The sequence below is a fragment of the Macrotis lagotis genome, chromosome 2 (assembly GCF_037893015.1).
Source record: "Macrotis lagotis isolate mMagLag1 chromosome 2, bilby.v1.9.chrom.fasta, whole genome shotgun sequence".
Taxonomy (NCBI): Eukaryota; Metazoa; Chordata; class Mammalia; order Peramelemorphia; family Peramelidae; genus Macrotis; species Macrotis lagotis.
Window position 1 is genome coordinate 224,044,244 of NC_133659.1, and position 22,639 is coordinate 224,066,882.

At 35.6% G+C, this 22,639-nt stretch overlaps 1 protein-coding gene across 1 annotated transcript in view; it reads right to left on the bottom strand.

Annotated features, from left to right (window-relative positions):
• Positions 1-22,639, bottom strand: part of RNF213 (ring finger protein 213) — a 157,759-nt gene that overhangs the window by 51,225 nt on the left and 83,895 nt on the right. The window contains exons 22-36 of the mRNA XM_074224965.1: positions 21,582-21,744; positions 18,675-18,892; positions 17,662-17,802; positions 16,687-16,851; positions 14,856-16,011; positions 13,675-13,868; positions 11,631-11,786; positions 5,934-9,533; positions 5,259-5,395; positions 4,838-4,933; positions 4,445-4,563; positions 3,687-3,806; positions 3,044-3,186; positions 1,821-1,974; positions 920-1,058 (exon numbers count right to left, since the gene is read on the bottom strand). Of these exons, the coding sequence (XP_074081066.1) occupies positions 920-1,058; positions 1,821-1,974; positions 3,044-3,186; positions 3,687-3,806; positions 4,445-4,563; positions 4,838-4,933; positions 5,259-5,395; positions 5,934-9,533; positions 11,631-11,786; positions 13,675-13,868; positions 14,856-16,011; positions 16,687-16,851; positions 17,662-17,802; positions 18,675-18,892; positions 21,582-21,744 (6,701 nt within the window). The remainder of the gene's footprint in view (positions 1-919; positions 1,059-1,820; positions 1,975-3,043; positions 3,187-3,686; positions 3,807-4,444; positions 4,564-4,837; positions 4,934-5,258; positions 5,396-5,933; positions 9,534-11,630; positions 11,787-13,674; positions 13,869-14,855; positions 16,012-16,686; positions 16,852-17,661; positions 17,803-18,674; positions 18,893-21,581; positions 21,745-22,639) is intronic.

Below are 22,639 nucleotides of genomic sequence, written 5' to 3' on the forward strand. Positions count from 1 at the left end.
ATAAATTATTTGTATTTAATCATTTTAAATAATTTTTCTTCTATTGATCACTGAGATGGTGACTAATGAGGGCAAGATGACATTCTCCAAGAAGCAAAAGGAAGCCCCATGGGGCAGCTAGATTGCACAAAGTGTGTAGAGCACCGGCCCTGGTCAGGAGGATCTGATTCAAATCGAGCCTCAGACACTTAATAATTATGCATTTGAGTGAACCTGGGCAAGTCACTCTTAACCCAATTATTGTCTTGCAAAAAAAAAAAAAAAAGGAAAGGAACCCTCAAAGACTGAAAGTTAGATTTAATAGAACAGTACAAAGGTTTTGGATATGACTCTCCCTCACAAAAGAGACCTAAGAAAATCATTTTCTCTTCATAATATTGTCTTGATATACAAAAGTAGAGATTGCTGGATGCTCTAAAAGAAGGGATGGTGTAACTGAAAAATGAAAACTGAGTTTCTGACCTTTGTGCTTTTAGAAATGCCACATCAAGTATTCAGTTTAAGAGTTGCACTTAACAGACACTGCCATCCTAAAGGGGTCTCTCCAGAGAGAAGATTAATAATGATAATAATAATAATGATAGCAGGAATAGCAGCTAACACATAGCAAGTGTATAAGGTTGCATATCAATTCAGGTATCCCTGAGTTCAGGTCTGGTGCTCCATTTACTGCACCACCAGTTGCCTAAATAATAATCAGGTTGTATACCAGTTTGGAGGGAAGAACATTAAAGATGCAGCTGTATTCCAATCTCAACTTTGCTACTAAAGGCCTGTGTGAATTTAAGCAAATCATTTCACCTCCTTGAGCCTCAGATCTTCATTTATGGATAAGCTTGATGAGAACTGATATAATAGTTTTCAAGTTCTCCTCAAAACCTTTGGTATTTCTTGCAAAGCCCCTTTAAAGCACCCATACCTGAAGGTTCCTGCCTCCTGCAGGGCATTCTGATTGGAAGCTTCCCTTACCACCCATTGCTTCATATTGTAGAAATAGTTTTCTTCTTGTTGCTTCAAAAGAAAGTATAGACGATTCCTGAAAACCTTTAAAAAAGAGGCTACAAATAGAAAAAAAAAACAGTATCTTAAAATTCTGTTAACCATAAGATTTAGTTTCTATAAAGCCTTTAAAATGTGCTTGTTTAGATAATTTGTTTAGATAATCAGCACTCAATCCCATCTGTAAAGCAAATAAAATATTGCATTTTAGTGTCAAAGCTCCCATAACAATCAAATTTATTGTTTTTTCAACAAATAATTTTAGTGCCTAGAATTTGGTTTTGTCAAACCACAAAAAATTTCTACTAGTTTCCCTGCTGCATTTATTGAGGTTTTCTACTCCTTAAAAGACTATGTATAAAGATTGATAGTAACAATGATCTCTGAGGTGAGGCTTAAATGAGATATTTGCAAAGCACTTGGCAAATCATCAATTGTTTTAACACAGACACACAGACACACAGACACACTCTCTCTCTCTCTCTCTCTCTCTCTCTCGTAAGCAATTAGATCATAAAGTGGATAGAGTGTTATGTCCACAGTCAGGGAAAATCTGATAGACTATGACACTTCTTTCTAGGTAATCCTGGACAAATCATCTAATCTATGCCTTTCTCAGTTTCCTTAGATGTAAAATACAGATAATAGAATCTACCTTGTTCAGAGGTTGTGAGGATCAAATACAGTAATATTTTTAAAGCATCTACACAGATCCTAACTCATAATAAGAACTTAATAATTTTTTAAATGCTGCCAAACTAGAGACTATAAACTAATTCGAGTAAAAGATGAAAAGAACAGGGTAGAAATACCTGACATACCTTTCATATCATCATCTTCACTTAAGAGGCAGAGAAGAATTTCTACTCTCCTTGTAGCTCGTTTAGAAACATCATTCTGGTCTTTTAACATTCCCATAGCACTCTGCACACAGCTTCTGAGAAGACTGGTTGTATCCAGGATATGGGTGTGCTCCTATACTCAGAGAAACAAGGCATGTCATTCTCATGGAAAGGAAAGCTATCTTCCTATATTGCCAGGCTTTTTACACTCTTCCATATCATCTATGATGAGCTACATAAGTAGACTCACTCTTCATCAAATACAATGTTCTCTCTCTTATCTCTTGTGCCTGGAATACTCTCTCTGGCTTCCTTCAAGACTCAAGACAAATCTCTCACCCTCAGCAGGAGGCCTTTCACATTCTGTACAGTTTCTACTATATTAAGCTCCATTTACTCTATTTCTTGTATGTTCTTCATCATTTAATGCAATGGTTCTCAAATTTTTTGGTCTCAACACCCCTTAAAATTACTGAAGAACCAAAGAGCTCTTGTTTATTGAATAATTACTACAGATATATAAAAATTAATTCATTTTAGTATTATAGCAAGAATTGTTTTATCCTGAGATACCTCCCCAGACCACACTTGGAGAACCACTTATTTATTATGTTTTCTCTTACATTAGAATGTGAGTTCCTAGACAGCAAGGAATTTCTGTCTAATTTAATCCTTTAGTTATTAATAAATTTAGTTGATTAAAAGAGTGCTCTACATTTCAGAATCTTAGGGGTTTTAAATGTCATTTTTTTTAGGGTTTTGTTTTGTTCTTTGCAAGGCAAATGGGGTTAAGTGGCTTGCCCAAGGCCACACAGCTAAGTGTCTGAGACCAAATTTGAACCCAGGTACTCCTAACTCCATGGCCAGTGCTTTATCCACTATGCACCTAGCCACCCCTTAAATGTCATTCTTAACATATAAATAACGTTATGACCTCAAGATATTACAGTAATGAAGAATGTATTTGTGCTGGAAGCAACTATACTATGCTCAGCTTCCCTTATTACTAGTTAAAGGAACAGAATCTAAGACTTTGAGATCATTTGCATTTAAATAAACTATAAGGAAGAATCACAGCAAAGGAAAAGGTACAGAGCATTATGCTAATACCTCCAATTCAGAGGGAAATTATAAGTGCAGATAAGATGAAGCTAAAAGTGTTCTTCAGCAAAACAAAAGGGGTCAAGAGACTCTAAGCTCACTTTAATTTTTTCCATTTCATTTTCCACCTCCAAGTTTTCCAGCTCCATTTCATCATTGGATATGGTATCAATCTCCATTTCAATGTCCTCTTCCTTGCTTGTTTCTGCCCCAGGCTCCACCTCCATTGCCATGGTTTGCGTGGCTATAGAAAGAGGAGAAAACAACTGAGTGCTGTAGCAGTGGAAAAAATAGGAGAAGCAGTATTTTTCTCTGAAAACAAAAGCCTTCTATCTAGCCAGGTTTCCTGTTTTCTTTTAGGGATCTGACTTCACTGGAATCTTCACTTTGTGTTGACTGTTAATGCCAAAACTCTAATATACTAATGACACTATTTCTGACTCACAAACAGATTACAAATAGCCAGAATACACTAATGCTTCTTACATGTTATAGGTCAAATGAGCTAACAATCTCATTGTGTTAATCCTTTATTTGTGAATATGAATTCTTTAAGCATGTTCTGCTATGTTTTCCAAAGCAGAGAGGATATGAATCAAGTGAAATGGGTCTTGGTATATTATTTCTAATGCAAGCCTCTCAGTAATCAGTGTCAGGGACATTCTGATACTGGTATTTCCTCAGATCTGACCTTCCTGAGAAGACTGTCTAAACTTCTTCTTGAGACCTTAGCAGGTGACTTACATTCATCTATGTCCTCTGGCTTGAACAGTTGACTGATTGAGACATTTTGTAAAATGGTCATATCAGAAACCATAATGGTAGGTCTTCGTAGGTCATCAATATGCACAGACTGCCAAAGGCCTGGGAAGGAGAAAATAACCAGACAATACCATTGAGTAGCCTTTTTTAATCTCTATCTTCACTCAACCACCTAAGATCAAAAGCATAATGGTATGCTTGATGTTTGATCTTTTATTACAATGCATATTATTCTAATTAGGATAGCAAGGCAATATGGCAGAGTAGAAAGAAATCCAGTCTCAAAGTCAAGAGGACCGAGATTCAAGTCTGGACTGATACTTGCTAGCTATATGACTCTGAGCAAGTTCCTTAATTGCTTAGTACTCCAAGAAGCTTCTATTTTGAAGCTGTTAAACTTAGAGTTAAGTTTAAAAAATATTTTTGAAACTATATTTAAATAAGTGTTTCTTAAGAAAAAGCTGTTTCACTTTTTTCATTGTATTCCAGCAACTCACATAGCACCTGGCAAAAAGCAGACATTTAAGAAGTGCTCTTTGATTGATTCTTTGATTCCAAAGTTCAAAGTTACCACATCTCTCTCTTATAAATTCCAAATTGCAAGCATTTCATTTCCTTGAGCAAATGAATAGCAAAATTTTTACAATATTTTTACAATAGAAGAAAATCAGAATGCAAATAGAAACCAAATCCAAGTTATATGAAAGAACATTATTTTTAAGTATGGTAACTGGTCTTACCTCCATGAAATCCTACATAAGAAGTTCCACTTTCCATCCGAGACAGTTTTGTGATAAAATAAACAAAGATGTGGCCTTTGTCTAACTGCAAATTGTTGATTTCATTTACAGCAGAATATCTACCCATGGAAAAAAAGGTTATGAAATTCTTGATGCAGTTCACTCATAGATTCACCATCTATCCCTGATATATCTGTTAGTAATTCTATTCCAAGTTACAATCTCCTTTCCTCAAACAAATTCTAAACAGCAAAGCCCCTCATCATCTTCAGCAAATTAATTAAAAATAATACAGGTTTTATTACCTATATCATATCATTTTTCTTTCATCTTATTATCTTGATGAATTGACCCCTTTAACTATCCCCTTTATAACAAGAAATGTAAACATACTTGGCTGATGCAATAAGTTGAGCACTCTTAGGATCATCTTCAAAATCTGTCTGAATAATAAGAATTTTATTTCCAGCTGTAACATCCAAGCTGTTCCTAGAGGAAAAGATAATTTTCTAAACTTCCAGTTTTGGAAATGGAGTTATCTTTTTGATGTCATGGATTGTGGTGATGAATATTGATGTAGAAAAATGAGAATAGCCAAATAACAAAGGATATTCCTTACTTTTATAAAATAACTGACTTCAAGAAGCATGTTTATGATTGCTTCTAACTTCTAGGTGAGAAAAGTAATGGAAAGAATGTCATTATACCATCAACCACATTTTCTTGATGTTTCCTGTGTTCAATTATATCTGGGGACATTCCAACAATTATTCTAGCCATGTGTAAGCTGTAATGACAAGAATGGGATACCCACCGGATCTCTTTGAGGAATGAGTATTCAGTATCAAATTGCTGTAGCCACAGTATTCTAGGTTTTTGTGCTACACCCTGTAATTCAGTCTCTAATATTTCAGAATCATGACTGGTTAGTAGTCTAGAGAAAGTAGTAATCTGAAAAACAGAGGAAATACAAACATTTATTTCTTTAATTGCTTTGTATTTTGAAAATGTGAAAAGATATATACTTTCATATAATTTAATCAAGTCTCTACACTAAGTGCCTAAGAATATTTTGTTTTATTTTTAAACCAGTATAAAAATACTAACAGTAGATATTTAAAAAAGGAGATTTCACAGAATACACATCTCCCAATGATATGGCTCACAGGATGGCAGATCAAGTACTAGAAGGGAAAGTAAAGCCTATCTAATCCAACTCCTACATTTTTTAAATGTGGAGAAGACACTCAGAAAGATTAAGTGCCATGGACTTGGTCACACTGCCAGTATCAGAGGTGCAATATAAATCTAGGTCTACTAAACTCCAGGTCCAGTATTCTATCCACTATGGTTGTGATGTCTTCTGACAGTTAAGGAAGAGTTGAAGTACAAACCTTAACATGCAGCCTGCAACTGAGGCATAAGACTGACTTGTAAAATCCTTAAACTTAAAATTTGCAAAAAGTGAAATTTGAGAAGAAAAAGTCACCTCTGTAAAAATGGTGCTACATCCTGAATTCAATGTTTGGAGATGCTCCTGAAGGAAGTCTGCAAAAGAATCGTGTTGTTGATCACAATAGTATTTTTGTGCAAGAGCTTTTGCAGGGAAAGACCCCAGTTTGGAACTGGATAGCCGGACCACAGCATCTGGTGTGGCACAATTCAGAAGCATGTACTTGGCTTTATCAGATACACTGGCATAAACTTCATCAGTCAGCTCCTGTTGCCTCAGGTTATTGGTAACCTGTAGTACAACAGAAGCACATGTGTCTGAATGGTAACCAATGAATACATCAGAAGGGCTGTAATTGTGCTTGGCAAAAGACTGGTCTGCATTTACATTAATGAAATTTTCTACCCACGCCTGGAGTTCTTCCACAATATTCTTCTGCCATTTCTCCAAAACAGTATTGATATCCAGGTAGTGTTTTTCTAGCCTATTGATGAGTGGGATTGGAAACTGTTTATAGACAACCTCCTTCTCTTCAATGACTATCAAGCGGAAGTCCGGATGAACCCTGCATTTGACGCGATGAGTTCCCAAACCAAGGTCTACATATTTCTGACCACCAAGATGAACATAGTACTGGTTAAGAGCATCATAGAGACTCTCATAGAGGTTCTGCAAGTTTAGTAGCACTACCATTTTTCCAGTTTCCATACAGATTTTGACACGGTTGATATTCCTGCATATCTGTGTATATTCTTGGTCCTTAGAAAAGCTAGAGCCAAAGATAATCTCTGGCTGCTGGTTCTCATTGAAGAAGGCCTGCTGGAGAATCTGTAGAGCCACATAATTTTTGGTCAGCACAAGTAAGTAGCGGCATTCAACATCTGCCTGTTGATTAGTCTGACTATCACCATAAATGTTCTGCCAGATAAGATGGATGGTGCTGACTTCTTCAAAGCACTTTGCCTCTGGTAACTTGGCTGTAAAAGTATTCAATGCATCAATATTATCCTTACCACTAAAGTTTCGAAGGACTGCCTGTGCAATCTCTTGAGGGGTAGGTTCTTCATTAGAAGCCTTAGTCATAGCAAAGACCATTTTGATGAGGCTATAATAGTCACGCAAACCAAAAAATTCCTTGTCTTGGGTCTCACACACTACTTCATAAGCTTCAGCAAAAGATGCAAAATAATCTTTAATTTTATCTTGAATAAGTGTATCTGAACAGCAAATTCCCTTTGCACTTTCAATAAGTTCTTTCTTGTTGGGGCTACCCCGTGATACAAAAATACCCCGGTTCATCTTGGCAGGGTCTAGGGCCCAATTAGAGATGCCAATGAAGCCAACTTTTTTATGAGGGAGAGGATCATCATCAATGCACCCATCTTCCAGGAGGGGATGCAGTGCCTTTAGTGGCATTTTGGGAGAATCTTCTGCTAGCCCAACTTCATCTAAGACCACCACTGAGACATACTCCTGCAGATTCTTCCCTTGTTGAAAGCGAGCACACTGCTTGAAGGTACCTATGATTCCCTGGGGAGTCGAATGTGGGCTGCACTGGAAAGAAACTAAATGTACCTGTTTCAACTCCTTGAAGAGTTCAGAGTAAGCAGCTTGTCCTTGCATGGCATCTGCCACAATTGTCTTAGCAAGGGATTTGGAACTTCCAGGTTTTCCAACCAGAAAGAGAGGAATTCTGAGTTCAATGCATATCACCATCATAAAAATATTTTCCTTCAAAGCTAAATTCTTAGCTATCGTTTTTCTTAGAGGCACACCACTGAGAAAGAGATCCTGTATTTGACTTATTTCATCTAGGACTGTCTTTATGTCACTATAAGGCCCTTTGAAGAGCTTGCAGATAACTTCCCAATAAGACTCTTTCTCCTCTAAAGAAGCATGATAACACACTCCAATAGCCAGTACTAAAGACCAAAGAATAGGATCTCTCTCAAAATTGCATTTGTTGACATTTGACTCTCGGAGAAAATCATTCAACTTCTTTAAAAGCAATCTACTATGGACATAAAACCACTTGAAAACCTCCACACAACGTTCCACATCTCGTAGGCTGACAAAACTACATTCATTATCCCTTTTCCTCATGTAACTCTGGGAAGCAGAAAGTATTTCTGTAATCACATGAATATCTTTCAGAGTGATTCCCATTGAGTGGACAAGTCTTTGAGCAATTTGTTGAATATAAAGTCTTTCAGCCATATTGTTTAGTTGCCCAAAGTCCCACACCAGGGGGATCATGCTTGGGGGGAGAGAATGGACCCTATAAACCAACTGCCTCAGAGGAATGGAGCCAAGTTTTTCCACAGTCTCATCTGCTTTAACACGATATCCTAAACCAGCAGTCTCTAAACGTTTGATCATCTCTTCTGTGTGCTTTCGATATGGGTTGCAAGCTGCTATGATATGCAAGCCAGAGTCCTCAAACAGAGGCTCTCCATCCACTGTGTTGTCACACAGAATTTCTTTGATGCAGCTTACAGCCTCAGTTGTATTGGCTTCATCAAAAAATAAGATAGTATCAAACTGATACTGAGTCTTGTTGACAAGAGCAATCGCTTCTGCCTCTCTGATTTTGGAGTAGATTGTGGCTGCACTAGTTCCACCATGGACCTTGACTAGTTTCATATTCTCAGCATCAATTCCACCACGCCGGAGATCACTCAAGAATTTAATGAGTCTAGTTTTTCCACAACCAGTTTCTCCCATGATTATAACGGGGATCCCACACCGGAACCTCATTTCAATGGCAAGAATCTTGAGGATGTTGTCTGTAGTAAGCTCGTATGTCTCATCAGGGTCCATGGGCCACTGGATTCCCAAAACCATACAAAGTATTTCAAGCTTCTTACTTCTTGATAGCTGGTCAAAGTTAATATTGAAGGGCACCCTCTGAAGGAGCAATCCTTTGTATAATTCCTGTGACATCACATTTCTCTTGATAACTTTTCCATCCAAGTGACTGATAGCATCAATGCCACCATTCTGATTGGGTTGTAGATGGAAGCCTATAAATGTCATAGATGTGTGGTCATCATTGAAGAAAATATATGGATGGGGCTCAGATTCCCATCGCTTTCGGAGACAAAAAGGAGCAATGTCCTCTTCATTGACATCATCCATACTGAAGACCTGCCTCTCTGAGCTTTGATCAGAAATGTTGAGTGATGGAGTTGCAAAATCTCTGGCCATAAGAATCATAAATGTGACTACAAAATTCTTGAAGCCTGTCAGAGTATCCCCAATAAAGGCAGGATTACAAAAGAGAGAAGCCTCACAGTCTCTGAGTTGATAATTCAAAAATCTAGAAAAATTCTGAAGTTCAGACCAGGAAGGATCCATCATTCCACAATGAATCAGTAACTGCTGGAGGCATTCTTCTGGAGTCCCTTCAATGGAGTCTGGTTTGTACTGAAACATATCAAGATTCTGACCCTGATGGAATCTTTTTAAGTACTGGAAAGGTCTCTGAAAGGATTCGCTACAGAACTCTTCTCGATCCATTCTTGGTTCCATTTCATTTACAGAAGAAATCAAAGGCAAGCACATTACTTCCTTCGGAGGTCTGCATGTGACTTTAGGAAAGATTTCAAGTAAACTGAACTGTTGGCTATGTGCATTCTAGAAAAAAGAAAAAAAAGCACAAATTAAACATTTTAAAAAGTTTTTAAAAAGTTTTGTAACAATTTACTCCTTAATTTTCTTTAATTAAAAGAAGGGGAGGGGCTTGCAGAGAAGTATAGAAGATGCTTTCTGCAACTGTAATGTCAACAATACAGGAAATTTATAGTGTGGGAACTGTCATTAGAAAATGATGTGCAACAAGCATTATATTCAATGGGGAGAGGCTAGAGGCATTCCGAATAAGATCAGGGGTGAAACAAGGGTGCCCATTATCACCACTACTATTCAATATCGTATTAGAAATGTTAGCTTCAGCAATTGGAGAAGAAAAAGAAATTGAAGGAATTAGAACTGGGAAGGAAGAGACAAAACTCTCACACTTTGCAGATGATATGATGGTCTACCTAGCGAATCCCAAGAAATCATCCAAAAAACTACTGGAAACAATTAGCAATTTTAGCAAAGTTGCAGGTTATAAAATAAACCCTCATAAATCCTCAACTGTTCTACATATATCTAGCAAGATACAGCAGGAAGAGCTAGAAAGAGAAATCCCATTCAAAGAAACTGCAGACAATATAAAATATCTGGGAGTCTATTTGCCAAGACAGACTCAGAATCTTTTCAAAAACAATTATGAAACACTTTTCACACAAATTAAATCAGATTTAAATAACTGAGCAAATATCAACTGCTCATGCATAGGGAGAGCTAATATAATAAAAATGACAATTCTACCAAAACTAAACTACCTGTTTAGTGTCCTACCAATCAAAATTCTAAAAAACTACTTTAATGAGTTAGGAAAAAATTGTAAGTAAATTCATATGGAGAAATAAAAAGTCAAAAATTTCGAGGAGCTTAATGAAAAAAAGTGCAAAGTAAGGGGGCTTAGCACTACCTGATCTAAAATTATATTATAAAGCATCAGTCATCAAAACTGTTTGGTATTGGCTAAAAGATAGAGTGGTGGACCAGTGGAATAGACTATGTGCAAAAGCAGGAGATGATTATAGTAATCTGCTGTTTGATAAACCCAAAGAGTCCAACTATTGGGATAAAAACTCCCTCTTTGATAAAAACTGCTGGGAAAATTGGAAGTTAGTATGGAAGAAACTTAGATTAGACAAACACCTAACACCTTTTACTAAGATAAGATCCAAACAGTTACAGGATTTAGACATAAAAAACAATACTATAAGCAAATTAGAAGATCAAGGACTAGTTTACCTGTCAAGAGCTATGGAAAGGGAAGCAGTTTATGACTAAGGAAGAGTTGGAGAACATTACCAAAAACCAATTAGATGATTTCGATTACATTAAATTAAAAAGCTTTTGCACAGATAAAACCAGGTAACCAAGATCAAAAGAAATGTAGTAAATTGGGAAACAATCTTTACAGCTAAAGGACTCCTTTCTAAAAATATACAGAGAACTGAGTCCTATTTTTTAAAACAAAAAGACATTCCCCAATTGATAAATGGTCAAAGGATATGCAAAGGCAATTTATAGATGAGATAAAAGCAATACACAGCCATATGAAAAATTGCTCTAAATCATTAATTATTAGAGAAATGCAAATTAAAGCTTCTCTGAGGTACCACCTCACACCTCTCAGGCTGGCCAATATGACCAGAAAGGATAATGATCATTGTTGGAAGGGATGTGGGAAATCTGGGACACTATTACACTGCTGGTGGAGCTGTGAACTCAGCCAACCTTTCTGGAGAGAAATTTGGAAAGCCCCTTGTAGATCTTACTTAGTTTATGCTGTATTATCTACTAATGAAGTGACAACTTCGGATACTAAGCATAGTACTCAATATAAACATTTAAAAAAATTCTAATTAGGTGAAACACAAAAAAAGTTAGAACTAAGCTATTTTTAACAGATAAAGTTTTATTTTATATACTCAGGAACCAAGACATTTGGACTTTGAAATTCTCTGACAAATTCCTTGCACATTTTTTTTTTAAATTTCATATCTACTAAACCCAAATGTCATTTTGGAAAAAAAAATGGAAGAAAAGAAATGGTAACACACAATTGAGCCTGGAAGAGGCAACAAGCTTACAAATATTACGGATACCTACCAACTTTGATGCCTTCTTTGGTACTATAGATATCACTTCCAAGATTTCAATGACATATAAGTGGCACTTATGTCGAAGCCACATTTTCCCATTTGTATCCATCAGGTACTGTAAAATTAGGAGTTTGAAAAGAAACTCCCAAATTCCAGTTTGTACCTAAGGAAACAGAGAATCACATGGGTTAAAGAAAACTATGAAAGAGGCAAAACTAACAAGACAGAGTAAAAGGGAAAAAATAGAGCAAGCTCCACCACCATCATTCAAACTGGCACCTGAGTCCAGCTAGGCTCAAGGAGACAAAGATGTACTAACCAAGGGGACAGGTTCTAGCCAGGGGCACAAGGAGCATTTCAATACAAGGGGATCTAAACAAAGGCAAGAAGAGGTCTTACATCCAGCACAGAAGGGGACATATACATTCAAACATAAACTCAAAAGAAGAAAATGTAATCTAAACATAAGTAAGCAAGCAAGCTAAGTAAAAGTGTGAAGAAAAATACAATTTGGACACAAATTCAATTAGAATTCTCAGAGGAATTTTCCTCTGAAACCTAGCATTATCAGGGATCATAAAGGGAGTTTAATTAGACAGAGACTTAGAAGTGATTATGCCTTGAAAGAATAGGAAAGGGGGGAAAAAAGGAATATAATCAGGGTCAGAGAAAGGAACAAGAAAGGCTGGGAAAATCATCTCACAATCAGGGTATACAATCAGAAATCTATGGAATGACTGTACATGTATAACCTATATCAGATTACTCACTGTCATGGGGAAGGAGAAGGGGAGGGAAGTAGAAAGATGTGGTACTCAAAAGCATACAAAAGATGAATGTTGAAAATTATCTTTGCTTGTAACTGAAAAAATAAAACATTAAATAAAAAGAAATCTATGAGGGGCGGCTAGGTGGTGTAGTGGATAAAGCACCAGCCCTGGAGTCAGGAGTACCTGGGTTCAAATCCGGTCTCAGACACTTAATAATTACCTAGCTGTGTGGCCTTGGGCAAGCCACTTAACCCCGTTTGCCTTGCAAAAAAAAAAAAAAAAAAAAATCTATGCAAATAAAAAGGAAGGAGTTGAAGGAGTGGCTGATACTCGAACCTTACTTTATCTGAATTGGGTTAGAGGAGAAAAGAAAATAGAATATTTGGATATCATAAAATACTTCATTCAACAGATAAACAGGAAGGAAAGAGGAGAAGGCAGTGAGTAATAGAAACAAGGAAAGATTAAGGTAGGCATTGATTAAGCAAAACACAACTTTAACAATGTACAAAAATACCTTTAGCTACATTTGTGGTGACTGGAGGGGATGCCCATATTTTGGAAAAAGGTTGAACTAGCTTTATGGTTTATAAATGTGATGGAGAAGGGAATAGTTTTAGGAACATCTGGGAAGACTATATAAACTGATGGAAAGTAAGCACAGGGAACCAGAAGAATAATTGATATGTTAATGGAACCAACAATAACACAATATACATTGAAAGATTTAGTGAACTCTGATTAATACAATGACCAGTCACAATTCCAAAGGACTCATGATAAACATGCTCTACCTCCAGATAAGAGACCTGATGGACTTGGATAACAGAACGCAACATATTTTCTTCTCTTTTTTCTTTATTTCTTTTTTTTAGACACAGCTAATGCAGATTATACATATTTGTAATGATTTTTTTTGGTCTTCTCAATGGGTGGGGAAAGTGAGAAATTTGGAGTTGAAATTTAAAATTAAATTAAAGCAACAAAAATTAAAATAACAAATTTTAAAGATTTTTTAAAAAATCATTAATAAAATCTAAGCTGGGGCAGACAGATGGCTCAGTGGATAGCGCACTGGCCCTGGAGTCAGGAGGACCCAAGTTCAAATCAGACCTCACACTTAATAATTGCCTAGCTGTGTAACCTTAGGCAAGTCATTTAACCCCATTGCCTTAATTAAATAAAATTTTTCAAAAACTCCAAGCTATGTAGCATGGCACTTGTATTTCCAAAATCTTAAGTTACTAAATCACTAAAATGGCGAAAAGTCAATGCACTTACTGAAGAGGTGATGTCCAGGTGGATAAGCATGGGATTTTTCTGATATTTTACATTCAAGAAAGGTAGGAGAGATGCTAGCACTTTGCTTTCATTCACCTGGGGTTCAATCAATCGGATGGTCTTCAAAGGTACTTCTTCCTCAGAATGTTCAGATTTCAATTTGCTATGAAGTCTCTTTACATAAAGGGATTTTCCTATGACAATGAAATATATAAATTACAACTTCGAGGTGTTTTGTCAGGAAATAAAAAAAAAACAGATGAGAGTAAAAAGAATTTGAAAAGATTCAGGGCAAATACACAAACTTCATAGTATTACATATAAGAAATCAAAAGTTGATATAAGCCTTCTCACAGCCCTAGTATTTTCAAAATCTTACTTATACACAGTAAAGCCATACTACTTTCTCAACAAGGATCTAAATGAATCTAAAAAAAATTGTGGCAAAAGAAGTATTTTTGTCACAGTGGTTTTCACTCATTGAAGTCTTCTAAAACTGTCTGTTACTGGAATGAAATTACTGATAATTAGAACTTACTTTCCTCCTTTAGTATTAATTCTATTTATATAGAAGACAAAACTGCCAGCAAAAAGAAAAACATATAATGGTAACTGAAGAATCACTATTTCTTTGATTCTAACATCTTATGAAAGGGTACAACAGTCCACATCTGAAAAAGGGTGTAACAATAGAACCATAAAATGTCAGTACTGTGACAATTTTAGAATATTTAGTGTAACCCATGAAATTAAAGTAACAAGGCTTACACAACTAAAAATGGGGAGAGCAAGGATTAGAAACCAAGTTTTCTTCCTATTTCACGTTGCTTCCTATGCTTCATGTGATAGTTACCAGGAAGGCTTACAAAAGTCTTCTTTAGATTATAAATGAGAAAATAGAATGATATGCTTTTTATAAGCAAGAGAATGAAAACATGGATTTGAAGAGCAAAGTCCCATCTAGAAGAGGTAAGCAACATGAGCTAACAGGAATAACCAACACTGGGAATCAGAAGTAGGAAGGCTGAGACTCATATCAGTATTGATATACAGTTTTCTGAGCCTTAGTTTCTCATCAGCAAAATAAACAGAACTATATGTCAAAGTAATATGCTAAGTATCCTTAGTTTCTAAAAGAAATAAACACATGAATCAAAGTTACAAATCTAAGCTATAATTACCAACGCCTGCTCTCTTGGAAGTCACGACCTTCACACAAACACGGTCCTTAAACACCGAAGCTGCTGAATCGGTATAAGAGACTTGGAAATGACTGTGCAGATATGCCTGAATGTCCTTGAGAGACTGCTGAGGGGTCATGAGGACTTTGTACTGGCTGAAGACAGAGGGGATATAACAGTGTTCACGATCACTGTTGCAGATGATCACTAGACGGTAATCTTCCCTGTGGCACTGCACACACAAGTTCTGAAACAGTTCTTCCACCTGGCAGCTCACCTCATAGCTAAGTTCATCTGCATACAATAGACAATAGACCTTGTGACCCTGGTACCCCAGGGTGAGACAACGACGCAAAAACAATGATACCTCCTCGTATGTTGTCAGTGGGGTACAGAGCAGCACCTCATCATAGGTGGGCAGGGGCTGATGAGGAGTCTCCATATAGACAGCCAAGGCTACAGACAGCACATCACAATGAGGGCAGGTGATGAGGTTAGGCTGGCCAGCTTGCAAGCCTTGTGGGAGAGCACGCACAGTAGGAGCTTCTCCCATCTCTGACAGGTAGGCCAAGCAAAGACCAAAAGAGTCAATATTCAAGCAATTAGGTAGGAAGGCACTCATGGAACTCATGTAAAAGTCCCATATTATCTTAACCTTGCCCATCAGCTCTGACTCTGAGAACAACAACAACTGTAATTCATCCAAGTTGACCTGGAACATATGTTGTCTGGATGGTATTCCATACGATGCATTCAAACTTTTTAAGACATCATATTTGGTGCAATTTTTTTTGATGAAGGACAGCATAGCTAAGGCAGCTTCACTGGGCTTCTGTTTCTTGAGCTCTATGCACAGGTAAACTATCTGTTCAGCAGTATAATAGTTGAGATAAAAGTACTTAGATCGCTTTTCAATCATGAATCTTTTCCAGTTCCCTAGGAAGAGTTCCATCTGCTTACATAGAGATGCCAGAACTTCAGTCACTTCCCCAATTCCAGTGAGTTGTCCTACAGTCTCTAAGTGGAAGTTCATTTGGATGCAAATCTGACTCTTGGGGGAGCAATATACTGTAGTTGTCCAAGATCTGAACAGCACATTTCCAGCAGTATAAAGATTTATAAAGGCCTGGGCAAGTCTTTGGATATTACAAAATACCTAGCAAAGATGAAAATAAGAGATAATTTTTACAGGAGAATATTAAGACAGTATGATTTTATATTAATTATTAGTGTTGTTAAAAATAACAATTCCTGTATTTGCCACTTATTTTAGTTGCTTTCCCTAAAAAAATGATCTCACCTTCCTCAACTAATTTTTTTAAAAAGAGATAAAACCAAAATGTATCAAATAAACCACTTCCAAGCAAGGAGATGGAAAAATAAGAAATCATTTGCCAAATGTTTACAACTTCCAAGAACGCACTAATTAATCAATTAATTAATTAATTGCATTAAAAGAAAAGACAGGTATAAAACAAAAGGGTTTTCATGGCCAAGTAAAGCTCTACCAAATCATAAATTAAGTTTAGTAGAAAACAGTACAAGATAACTTTCATATGTGTTAAAATTCACTTTAAAGATCATAAAAGGAAACCACCTACCAAAGGGTCAAGCACTTATCACTAGTTTAATAAACTCCAGCTTAATTCACTATGATTATTCATAGCCTTCATATTCTATTACTTTTCACATCAATTAAAAGACATGAATCATTATCTTAATAATTGACACTCAATCAGAGATGAAACTGAAAAATGTATATTTCTTCATATAGAAAAGATGGTTTTTAATGACATACTTATTGGTCCTAAAACAGAAACAGAATTCTGACCTCTGAGAATTTATCCACTTCAACATGATTTTGGTCTTTCTTGCCAGACATCAACATCAACTTGTTGAGAAGCTCCTTCAGTTCCTCTAAGGAATAATGGCGCATTTCATCATGATCTTCATGTCTTTCAGGAAGGCTCAAATGCAGCACTGTATCCAAGGAAACCTATAATAGGTGCCAAAGTCAAAGTTCTTCCTAGAGAACCTCTATAATCCAGAAATGTATCTATTTTCCAACCACAACTTGAATATGCAAAGGTCAGATCTTTCTGATTTCTTTCCAATTCATTCATTGTCAGAGAAATAAGCCACTGATTTCTCATTAACCAAGAACTTTACTATCTCTTTGCTAAGCACCTAAATATAGGCATAAAGGGATACAAGGATAAAAATCAAAGTTTCTCCCCTCAAGGAACGTAATAATATCTAAAAGAGGAATAATATAAATATGTAAAAACAACAATAATAGAATGTTATAAGGACAAATAAAAATTTTAGCTAATTTGCTAGGAAATGGGGAAACCACCAAGGGAGAATCTTAAGTTATCATAAATGCAACATGACCTAGAAAAATGGGATCGGTGAAAAAGCAGTGAGCTTCCTCCCTTCTTTGGAGACTTTGTGCATGGAACATCATACAATACATGAAACATCACATGAAGCTCAACTGACATGATGGTTTGTTTTGCTAACTACTTTTTCCTCTTTTTAAAATTTTTGTTACATGAAATGATTCACTGAGAGGGGTGGAGGATGGATATATCTGAAGCTGAAAAGATTTCAATTAAATTCACTAAAAAGAAAACTGACCGGTTGGTAAATCTTCAAAAATGCCCAAATGTAATTACAAGGTAAGGAAAAATGTACTAACTGAAATTCAGGGGGTATGGCCTCCTTTGAAACCTGTGTTATCAGGAACACTGAATAACACTGGATTGTTATCATCTCCATTGGGTAACGCCCTCAGTTTTCTTACCTTCTGACCATCTTTGGGAGGTCTGATAATGTAGATGCCTTTGCTATTGATGGCTGTTGCCAATGATAAGGATGACAATTCTACAGATCCATGACTATCCTTTACTGTTTTTAGCCACTCCAGGTGTCGAGCAGAATCACGCTGTTGGGAAAATAAAAAAAGAATATGAACCAAAATCCAAAGAATCGGGGCGGTTAGGTAGTGTAGTAGATAGAGCACCGGCCCTGGAATCAGGAGTACCTGAGTTCAAATCCAGCCTCAGCCACTTAATAATTACCTAGCTGTGTGACCATGGGCAAGCCACTTAACCCCATTGCCTTGCAAAAACCTAAAAAAAAAATCCAAAGAATCACATTCACTATCTCTTCTGACAAATCTACAAACAGAAGGATACAATTCTAATTCACCTACTGAAGTCAACCATTCTTTCTTGCATTATAAAACTATCAACCAATTAGTATATGGTGGTCTTGGGAATAATGGGGAAGGACAATAATTGACAAGGCAATGAAAAAAATATTGTGCACCAAAATAAATAAATGAATGAATAAAATTTTAAAAATTAAAAAACATTATGCACTCTTTTTAATCCTCAGTACAATGGAAAGAATTAAAACAATGAAAAAAAAATTAAAACAATGGTTATTTTACTATGCTTGGTACTTCTGGCAGGGAGTTTAAATTGGACTTCTATAAATGATTAAAATGAAAATGATCAAGTATATTTCTTCTTGAGTTTTCCCAAATGCCAAACAAGCATCTACTGAATATCTCAATTACAGACACTTTAACTGGAAAACTCTTTTCACTGTCCTATCGATTGGCATAGGTCCAAGTGTGTTAAAAGCCCTGATTTGTTCTTCAATTAAATTATCTGAAAATGAACTGAACATTCTTTTTTCCAAAAAAAAAAACCATCAACAAATAAATTCCAATTTAGTGAAAAAGAAGAAATCTTAAAAATTCTGGAAACAAAATAGTTTATACTCTTTGAAACTAGAATTGATACTTACTAGTTTCTTGGGCAGATGCTGGTCATTATCCAGAGCTTTCCATAATTCCTTCAATTGTTCCATGAATTCTCTAAAGCCTGCCTGGACCTCAAGTTTGTATAGTATTGAGGCATAGCCTTGCACAGCATCATGGAAACAGGCCACTCGATCCACATCCATGTCATTCTCTCCCGCTGAGATAGAGGCGAGGTCCACAAACACCTTTAGCTCATTAATATCTTGGGAAGAAAGCACCAGATCAGTATATGATTACTTAATTTCTTTGAGCATTCTGATACTAAAAGCTCATGCAGTAATTCCTCATAAAAATATTTGACTTGGATATTTGATAGAGAATGAGTAATGGGAAGCTATTAATCTATTTTTTATTTCAGAAAAAAAGCAAATAAAAAAAGGATTATAGTGATTGTGAGAATCAGTACAGTTTAGTGAGAACACTGATCAAAAAATGAGAATTTCTGGATTCTCTTTACAACTTTACAATCAATGCATCAAAGTCTTCATCAAGTCCCAGTCTAGCATAAATAGTTTTAAAAAGCAAAATTAAAACCTCTTTATATCCTATTTATCATCTAGAAAGGAATCCTGTGGATCAATTAGTTATAGCCTGTGAATCTCACCAAGGCTATTAAAAAAAAGTAAACTGCCATGTAGCATAGGAGTTATTGAGTAACATAGTAGTCAACTATAAGGACACTATACAATTCATTATGCCACATCCTTCTCTCTTTATTTCTTTTATTCCCATCTACAACTATTTTTACTACCTCATTTTTTACCTTCTCCCTCCATTGCCTTGAGTCCTCCTGTTAGTGTTTAGGGACAATGAGTACCTATACCCTTTGATAAAATTATTCCATTATTGAGAAAATACCATGAAAGTTTTATCAAAAATTTTATAAATCTATTTTAACATTTTTAAAGAAATATTTATACATAATTTCCCAAATAGCAATTTCTAAGAAAATGCAAATATCCAATATTGGAAATACAGTAACTGTGATGTCCACAAGTGTATGAAAAATATGAATATCAATGAAGACCTTTAACAATGAAAAATGAAGACAGAAATATTTTTACATCTTAGAAAGGGTGACAAAAAATGATTAGAATTATTTTATGTGTTGAAATTAATTAGAAGTTACCATGAAAGTTTAGCTGGTCGCAATGATGTTCAATGTTAATTTTAACATTTTTTTAAAAAACTGAAACAAATATTAGGGTAATAATAAATAATTTTGTTATAAAATATCACTCTACATGAAAGGGATAAATTATAGCGAGATATAGAAATGGGAGGAAGAGGAAGATTGTGTGTGGAAAAATAACCTAAAGTTTTTCTTAGGAATAAATACTACAGATAGGAAGATAACATTCAGTAAAAATCTTACTTTAGCTACCCCAGAGAAAAGAGAAGAATTCATAAGGGTACAACCATTTTTTTAGGGTGGATAACACAAGACCAAAAATAACTCCTTGGTCAAGAAAAATTATCTATTAACTAGAAAGTCCAGAAGAAAATAACTAATAAAGGATTAATGTCCAGAGTAAGTAAGAAGATGATAAAATAAAGAAAGCACTTTGTTGCCTCTGATGAACTAATCCAAACTAATAATATCCCAGAAAACTGCAAGCACATAAAACAGGTGAGATGATAGAGAATGAAAATAGGTTAGTTTTTTTTCTGCTTTTGAAAATTATGAATTTAAGTGTCATATTTATGCTAACTTTACAATAGCAAGCTTGATTCTAACATTTCATTCTAGATTATTACTGAAGGAATAGTTACTGGCCAGCTAGAAAAAGGAATGTCCACAGAGATTCAATATGTCATCATGATGTACAGGTTTTGACAGATTAATATCACTTCCTTGACAGAATTACTAGAATGGTAATAAATGAGCCTGAGGTCTAATTAACCTAAGTTCTAGGAAAAAATATCAAAGGCACTTAGCTATTCTTGTGGACAAAGTGATAATTTGCAATAGATTACACAGCCTTTTTGAGTAGATTAAGATTTACATACTAGTACTGACTTTTAGTATTTGCTTTTGATCTTGTTCAATTTACTTCTCTTCTATAGGTCTCACTTAGTTTCTTCATCCAAAAAACAAGATTTATCTAGATATCTATAGAAATCACTTGTAGTTCTAAATATAGGGTTCAAAAAAAATAATATACAAATAAATGAATGAATGGTCTCATAAAGGTAGGAGGTTTCTAATGGAATATCCCAAGGATAAATTTAACAATTTTATCTGTGACTTGACTAGAGAACAATTCATCTGAAAAAGACCCGACACTTAAGCAAACTCTACACTCAATGAATCAAAGATAATGTGATCTTAGGTTTCAAGCAAGGAGGATGTGTGGATCACAGCTGAAGCCTTTTGTTCACTTTTGGGTGCTATATTTTAGGAAGGACACTAATAATCTGGAATGTTCAGATGAGGACCATGAAATTGTACCACATAAAATTACTTAAAGGAACTAGGGACACTTAGCCTGGGGGGGGGGGGGGAGATGATGGGAGGAAAAGAGAAGGATGAGAAGTTGCAGAGATGGCCCTCTAGACTTGATATAAAGAAAAACTCTGCGGTGGTTAAGAGTTGTAGAAAAGCAGATTAAACTGCCTTAAGAATTAAAGAGTACCTCCTGGAGGTCTTTAATTAAGTAAAGACTGTATGAATATTTATCTAGTATGTTAGAGAATTTCAGTTCAAGTACAGATATAAACTAATTAGCTTTTCAAATTGGAAAGCCTGCAAAATGATGTCTATTTACTATAGTCAAAGGGGGATTGGTGCCCTGAGAAGTTTATGATCATATAGTTAATTAACTAGAAGGTCAGTGGATCAGGAAAATTTGATTTGGGTTCTTGGTTTCTTAAAATTCATTCAATGGTACCTTCAAGAGCTTCTTTGACCCAGCCAATGAATTCTTTCCTCAGTGAGATTTCTTCCAGACACTGACGCCGGGTCTCATCAATATCTTGTAGCAATTGTTTGGCCTGTATTAGTTGATTGCTGATGCAATCCAATTTTTCATTGGCAGCATTAAATTCATCAGTCTGTAAAGCAAAAATCTTGCTGCAGGTTAGGAATAAAAACCACAAGACTGAAGTAGTAGGGCATTTCCTTCTCTGAACCTTCTGAACCTGTAGGAACCTTACAAAATCCCATGCCAAAAGGAAAAGACAAGGAGAACCTCATCTCTAAAGAAGGGTAAATAGGGTTGTTTTTGAAGTCTCCTGAATTTTTTATTTTAAATCTAAAACAATTTACCATAACAAATGCTCTCTTGGCTAAACCATAACACAAGGTCAATAAATATTTCACCTATAAACTGTTTTACTACACTGAAAAAAAAATTAACCTGTTCCTATCTCTCTAAATAGGATCTGCTAGGTGGCACAGTAGAGAGAGTGCAGGACCTAAAGTCAAGAAGGTTCATCTTCCTAAATTCAAATTCAGTCTCAAATACTTACTGGTTGTGTGACCCTAGGCAAGTCACTTCACCCTGTTTACCAGTTTCCTCATCTGTATAATGAACTGGAAAAGGAAATGGCAAACCACTCTAATATCTTTGCCAAGAAGACCTGACTGAACAAGAAAAATAATTTTCCCAAATAACATACAGATCCATGTTTCAGTTTTAAGAGTATTCCTTTCACTTATATAAATTCAAAGCCCTCTACAATGGAAAACATAATACATCTCCTACTCCTCCTCATCATCATTATAATTACTAGCCTTTACATACTACTTTAAGGTTTGCAAAGTACTTTAATAGCTCATTTGATCCTAACAATAACTCATAAAGGAGATAGATGCTATTAATTATAACAGCCATTATAGAAGAGGAAACTAAGATTACTTAACTTGCCCAGGGTCACACTGACTCTTAAATTTCTGAGGCCAGATTTGAATTCAGATTTTCCTAATTCCAATCTGGTATTCTATATA